The following is a 7,637-nucleotide window of genomic DNA, read 5'->3' as shown; positions in this document are numbered from 1 at the left end:
CCCCCCCCCCCCCCCCGAGGTCTACCCAGTTTGTCACCGGGTTGTGGGATTCGCCCTACGGGAAGATAACAAGCTCAAAGATTCGATCACGGATCAAGCACCGCATATGTACTAGAAACATGATGCGGTGTAGGGAATTATGGGGTATGTTTCTATCGTCGAGGGAGATAGTGTATGTAGTCTAGTTGTGCTACATCGACCTGAAACTGTTTGGCGGAGTGTGGATCGCGGCGCACGAAGCACAGACGATGCGATGCAAGCTTCAGGCTTCGCTTCTCAGCGCCACAACATGCGGTCTGTTTCTGTCGTGCATATGAGATCCATCATACACGTTCCTTGGGAGGTCCGTGGTGGAAGAATGGCTCCATCTTCCGGTAGAAAGACCAACCATGATCTGTTTACGAGATGCACCAGTGCCCGACGAAATCCCATCGTAGGGTTAAACAGGGTGTTCCCGGTGTGTCAGATAGAAAACAAGGTCTAGCTTCTGAACTAGATGGCGTGTTGAGGAGACAATGGGGACTCTCAGAAGGAATCATGCGAGGTGGTGGAGGTCGCTTTTTATCGAGGAGGTCGGAGTCAGCATTGGCCAATGAATCTTGTGTACTTTTGAGTTTACTCGTATGCCTGAACTCACAGACCGGTATGGTAGCACAAGAAACCTCGATCTCGCATCTGGAAAGGGGCGCCGTCGTGGCTGAAGTCAACGTCTGTCAAAAAGAGACTGATTCATAGTCATGTTCTCAGGTCTATCTACCCATAAGCTCACTGGTGAAGGAGTTAATGGGACCGATCGAAAGTGCATTATTCACTGATATAATGACATTCTTATTGGCCATATACCTACTATTTAATGTGTCAACTTCCCAAACCTACCTCCTACGTTATAGCGTTGAGACACGTGCTTGATCATTTGTTGTGTAAACTAAGACGCGTTGTGTCGTTCATTGGCTGAAACACGGTCATTCGCATCCACCCATCAACTGCTCCGAGCCAATTACAGAGCTTACAGGACCACACATTTGGCTTCAGCCTCGAGACAACCTCAGCCTTTCTCACCTCAGTCAACATTTCACTTCATTTCCAGCCTTTTTACTTCAACCTTGGGCGACTCCGCGGACCGGATAATAACTATAACTGAATCATTGTATACCTACTTGCATTGACTCATCGTGCTTCTTATTCTGATGTAAAAACTTCACTTGCAACTATTGTTTTTTTTTCGAAGTATTCTTTCTTGATACCCAATACTACCACCGATGACATCGGAAAAGATGCCGCTCATCCTGGATAACCCGATGCCAGTGGAACTTAACGATGTAGATGACCTTTTTGGCGATGGCGTTGGTCTGTCTTTGCCCGTGAGAGCGCAGAGTAAACAGCTTCAACAAAGAATGGACGATATCAGGATTCGAGGATGTTGCCAGTAAGACGGCCCAGTTTGCAGACACTTATACACGTTTTCGCTAACCCTGGATAGAACTGTGGCGTGGTCAAGGACAGGATCGATCGCCAACATCACACCTGATGGCCAGAACCTTGAACTTCGCTTTCTGCGACGCTCCCCAGATGATGGATCTTGGGATCTCAGTGAGCCCACCACGTGCCCCTTTGTCAAAGGGCTCCCAACCATTCCCATCGTTCACTTGGTATGGGCTGGTACTAGCAGTCCAGATCTAGCGGTGATAGATGCCGTCGGTCGCGTCTCTATCGTTAGCTTCTCTATCTCGCTAAATCACCCGTTCCCTCAACGGAAATGGGACGCTGACCCCACTGACGATATGCACACTGTCGTCGGTGCTTACTGGCTTAATGTTTCTCCTCCAAATCAGCAGGTACGTGTTTTTTGAGGAGGTTTCCCGATGTTTCTGACTTTCAGCAGGCATCATACAATGTCATGTATGGGCCAGCTACAAAACATGGCAATGGGTATACATATGAAAGCTCATTCGTTCATGCTGGAGGACCAACTCATCCCAGCCCTGCCAAGAGTGCTCTGCTTACTATTACAACGCATGGTGTCATCAGGATGTTTTGGTCACAGAATACCAATCGACTTGAAGAGACCACCATGGAACTTGAAAGTATAAGTGCTTCTGATGAGCTCATTACGCACGCATCGTTTGCGTCCGAAAAGAGTAGGCATCTGAACTGTCGTATTACTCTGTGTGTGTCACTGACAGCCGACAGAACATCTCCTTCTTGCGGTTGCTACAACCTCAAAGCAGCTGAAACTAATCAGAATCGAGATTCAATGGGGCCAGGCATCACAAGCGGACAAGGCGACTGGCCGACCCCCAGGGAACCTGAGCCCTTCCTTGATTGAGAAACATCTAGCCACTACAAACTGGCTTCAAGGTGGCCCTGGTGATTCGAGCCTCGACATATCCATGATCGAGCTCTCTCACCTGGAAGTTATTCCTTCTGTGGTCGATAGCACGGGCAAGAACACCACACCACCCATGGTTGTCACGGCACGGTCACGCACTCCTACTGAGAGCTCGTATCAGGGGAGTCAGAGTGTTGTTGATCGATGGGAGGCTATTGAGCAAAAGCAGAATCTGCCATCGGCCTATGAGCAGCTTGGGGGTCGACGAAACAGCATCTCTTCAGAGCTACCCGCGGTGACACAGCTGCAAAAGATTGCTCCTGTCACGGCCAATAAGGTTGTGGTTGCGTTCCAAACCACTAGTTTTGGCAAAATTCTAGTACTGGCTTTCGCAGATGGCACTGTTGAATACCGTGACCGACTGACGTTCGAGGAACTGTATACAACTCAGGAGTTGAATAAGGTGCAGAACCTTCGACAAATAGGCTGGACTTTCGCAGACGAAGGGCCATGTAAGTATCCATATCCCAGAATGTTGCTCTTGTCTAACAATAGGTGTAGGCCAGCAAGTTGCATTCTCTCCTACTTTTTGCTCCATGGTGCAAATGGGCGAAGATGGAAAGATCAAGTGGAACAAATTACATTACCCTGTGGGCGATATTGGAAATTCTATGCAGGATGGTATGTTAAACGATGAGAGGATTGGCGAGGCGCTAACCGTACGCAGCTCAATACTGTGGCAGCATTGCGGCCTTGACCGTGACCGCAGCGCCGTCAATGTTCTACCAAAACAATTACGATGATTTACTTGCTATCGTACGACCATACACTACCAAGAAGAGTACGTCCGCCTTTTGATATTTCCCACCCGCCTGCTCACAAGGAATAGGATTCGTCCAGGATTTGGTGACCGAACTTATCAGAATTTTGAAGATCCAGATCGATTACTCTGAAGAGATCCATCATGACTCACTTGTCAGAAATGGATCTCTGCAGTACTGTCTCAGTATAATGAACGCACTTGGATTCCGTGGAGACTTTCACCCCCGATCTTTCCAGGGCAAATTCTCGATGCTATTTCTGAATGTGCGAAACGTAGTCGTCCTCATCACAATTGCCAGTAATACACCAGTTACTGTCAGGGAAAAGCTGAGCCCCCTTGATGATCCTGGTAAGTCATACTGCCTACTCTTTTGGTTTCTTTATGGCTGCTCACATCAATACAGAAGTCATTGAGACACTTGTCGGCTGTGCAAGGTGGGCGCTGGATCTGATTGCTTGGCTCATGGATTGTCTTTTCGAGCTTATGAATGACAATCATTTCCAAGAGCTCTTGACTCGCGAACGTTTCCATGAACTTGCTCCTTATCTTCACGAGAAGAACAATGTCGCTTTCCATTTCTTGATGAGCTCCTCTAGTCGAGGGTTTCTTTCGGCGATTTGCCGCAGACTGGCGCACCTTGAGGCCCTAAGTGGCAGGGCTATAGAGTTCTATCGAAAACAATCGGCTGTCGTTGAGGGCGTGGCCGGCGGTCGAGCAACCCCTCAATTACAACAGGCATACCAGGCAATGCAACAAGTTACCTCTTCAGCTCTCGTCAAAGTGTCTGAGGTCGAGACTCTTCTCACGGGTCTGAGTAATGAGATTCGACAAGCCTATCAAATCTTCCTTCCATCTCTGGCCAAAAGCCAAAATAACCAGACGCAGGGGAAACAGCTGGATATGACGATGAAGGCAGCCCGCGTCCAGATGGAGCTCTCCATTCTTCTTTCAGCTGCGCCCCCTGTACCGTTTCTCCAGATCATCAAGAAGTTCTTCAACACAGACTTGCCCGCGTTTCGGAACACTGTAGATCCAGGTCGGTTGTTCTTTGCAAATTACGATCTTCTCGAAGTTGAGGATGACGAACATAGCTTGGCGGCGAAGAAGGCACGAGGCATGGTGTATGTGGATGTGTTCAAGCGCATGCAGATCAGACCCTCTCCAAATAAGCAGTGGAGACGTTGCTCAAGATGTACTGCGGTTATGGAGGATGTGTTTGGGAGTCGTTCTGGGTTTACATTTGTTCTGGGTCAACAACGTAAGTGCTCTTGTGGAGGGCAATGGACGTTGCTACCCAAGGGACACGTTTCGTGAGACCTTGAGGTTCGGGGGGCCTATATTTAGGTGATGGGGTTAAAACATGGGATTCAAGTGCCATACAATTCATTGGTAGTGTTATGGTATAGAAATAAGAGAATCGTATTTTGTCATCTAGCAATGCTCTTGAAGTCTGTGACCTTTCGTGTATCAATACGTCCATCCTAGTACGTTCTCGGTACAGCTCTCAATGTGGTGGGTTATTTCCAGCTGCCATGATAGCCTTTCAACACGGAGATTCTCCTGTCTCCCGGGTTATTGGTATTGTCATTACGGTTCCAGTCCTGGCTAGACTGTTCGAAGGTCTCGGCGAATTTATGGAACGGTTGATCAGTGTTATGATGTCTCACTCAAAGATCAACATGCCTCACCATATCGAGACATAAGAAACTACCAAAGGCCTGCAAATCAAGGCTATACTCAATCTCTTGACGGTACATGAAGGGCAGCCAGTTGTTAAACGAACACTGCATATAAGGTAATTGGTGGCTTGCTACGTAATTTCAAGACGGTCATCAACGGCTTTGCTATGGAGCAATACACATACCCTACACTCATCATCTCGACACCGAGCTCAGAGAGGCAGCCCATCCCCATACCCCATGGGAGATTACGATGTGATGACCCCCAGGACTAACGTCGCCGAAACGGTAAAGATAGTGCCGCTACGATTCCCAATGTTCCAGGTCGCATCGGGAGCGTGATACTATGACTAGCAGATCGATCAACATTAGACCACGAGCCGCTCAGAGCGCCACCTAATTTCGAGTCAGTGGGGGGAAGAATGATCATCAGGGTTTTGATAGACAAACCAAGGTCGGTAGTTGCATTTGCTGTCGATTTTGGTAACCTTCCCATGTATCCTTGCGTGATAGCGGAAGCTTCGTGGTGTAGTGTCAGGATCGGCAGTTTGCCCTTGTATTTGCTGGATACGACCGTTTGACAACAAGAAACTCTCCGTTCATAATGGTAGTCTGAAGTTACAAAGTACAACTGGCAACCAAAACTGCATGAATGCGCCTATCAGTTTGTGGCTGGAGAGGTTTGTGCTGCTGCACGACAGACTTCTTAGTGTGAGATGGAGTGGTCCATGCAACAGACAACATGTGGACTTATCATGACTCAAGGAACCTCTGGCGAATACTGCAGACTGTCCAGACAAGACCAAGATAATAAGATATTCCATGGACTGCTTAGAGTGCACATTCAACATCGTTCGATTACTTGTCCAGGTTGACTGCCGAGTATCGGAACAATAGAGTTTCAGTCGGCAATCACAGAATGAAAAGACTATTAGAAAGAAGATGCCATTTCAATAAGGGATCACAGCAGGGAAACACCCTGCAGTTGTTGACTTCATGCAACTATGTACAAGTGCCTTTGCGGCGTGCTATTACAGGTTATCAACGGAACGAGAGTCAATTGCCTCGATCAAAGACCAAGAATTTAGTTCACGTCAGCGATCTTCACCGCTTGTTTCCTGCGTCGAACCAGGGTAGCAGTAATTTTCGTAAAATAAAATAAACGCCAATGGAGGATATGAAGGCTCTCTACTCCGTACGTTGGTTCGTGGATGTTTGCTGTGGGCTAGACGCCTTCTCTTATTTTTGTCCAGCAGCTTATTAGACTCCCTGTCGAGCACGTGAAGCGCTAGACCAGGGGTAACTCACGACCCCTGGACCATGAGGCGGTAGAGCTGAAGCAGTAACTGGGAATCATCAAGGTTGCTTTGATATTACACAAGCGAATTGTTGAGCAATTGCAGCAGCGAGTGAGCCTGCAAGTTTGAACAGACTTATCCATAAAGGAAGAAAAAAAGGAAACAAGGAAAAAAGAGTTTCACGCGTTGACAAGCGGCTATTTGCATATGCATAGAAGCACAGAACGTTTCGATAGCCGCCACCACAATATAACTGTGACACAATTACGCGCTGTCGTGGAACAATGCTTTTGAAAGAACGCAGCCACGGACAGATGATCCCTGAACTTCTAGATATGTTTATTAACCCTGTTTTAGCCTTGTCCATGCCTTGTCCAACCGTTACCTGAGGCATTGGCCACAGATTGGTCGATGATAGATCGCTCTCGTTCTTTTTTAGTCAACAGAAATAGGCAAGTAGGTGATATGATGTTTATAGGATAGAGAATAGGGCACTTGAGCAGGGTGAGATATCATCAGTGGAAGCTGTAGTCCGCACCACTCCGAGACAAAGGATTGCCCATTCAAAGCGATCGACAGTTGATATCTGGAAGGTAGTATCACCAAGAGTTTGTATGGTCCGAATTGGTCTGAACGTGCCGCTCTTTGCGCGGCGCAATCAATCGAATCTGGCCCGTCACCTTCATACCCCTGAACGTTTCTGGTCATGGTAGCGCCCAGGTTATGGCGCTAGCGCAGGTACTCTACCATCTCTGGCTTTGTCACCACCTTCACCACAAATAACCCCTGGTCGTTTAATTGCAATTGGTTGATTAACCCGCTCACGTTCTTCAGGCACAGATTGTGTTTCTTTGCGCAACGGTCTTTGACTGGTCACATCTTTATTAATCGCGACCCAATGCGAAGAAACACATCAAAGGGCCTGGGTCGACTCTTCTTTTAAGCCTCACCATTCCTCTTGTCCCTCTTCCGAGATCCAATTCGCCACTCGCATAAGAGATCAGCAAACCAACCAGTTCAATACCTTTTGGCCAAACACAAAGCCTTGTGGGGAGTTCACGCTTGCGGATCAGGGGTTAGCTCCCTTTTGGCTGGTGAGAGGCCAAGCTAATAGAGCTGTAATTATCGGACCCCTGACCTTAGCTTAGACTATTGTGCATGGCCCCCAGCCATCGTCGCAATTCTCTCCTCTCTTTAGTTGCTGGGCTTGTTTTCCATCCATTCTTGCTCCCTTCGCTTCAACCCAGGGGCCAAATTTCACTTCTTCCTCCCTCACACGTTGGCGATTGAGGCCTTATTCCGGTGATAAGACATTAGTATTGCTGCTACTACTGTACTATACTACCTGAACCTCACTATCGCTTGCTGGTGGCCCCTGGGTCAGCCGTCGATAGGTCGTCGCCTCACTCGTCACACACCCCCACTCCCTTCTTCTCCTTCACACCTCCTATCGCACACACACACCAGCTTCACTCTCTTACCGCCGCGGTTCTACTACCCAGGACCTC

The 7,637-nt window shown here is 48.1% G+C and overlaps 1 protein-coding gene across 1 annotated transcript; it reads left to right on the top strand.

Moving 5' to 3' along the window:
• Positions 1-1,274: 1,274 nt before the first annotated feature.
• On the top strand, positions 1,275-4,466 carry FMAN_00961 (uncharacterized protein; the record flags this gene model as incomplete). Its single annotated transcript, XM_041829398.1, has 8 exons — positions 1,275-1,426; positions 1,481-1,835; positions 1,883-2,138; positions 2,191-2,841; positions 2,891-3,010; positions 3,057-3,170; positions 3,219-3,500; positions 3,556-4,466. The coding sequence occupies 8 exons, from the start codon at positions 1,275-1,277 to the stop codon at positions 4,464-4,466; spliced, it is 2,841 nt and encodes a 946-aa protein (XP_041676295.1).
• Positions 4,467-7,637: the final 3,171 nt, after the last annotated feature.

This window comes from Fusarium mangiferae, assembly GCF_900044065.1.
Source record: "Fusarium mangiferae strain MRC7560 genome assembly, contig: FMAN_scaffold001, whole genome shotgun sequence".
Lineage (NCBI taxonomy): Eukaryota > Fungi > Ascomycota > Sordariomycetes > Hypocreales > Nectriaceae > Fusarium > Fusarium mangiferae.
This window is presented reverse-complemented; position numbering and strand designations above follow the sequence as displayed.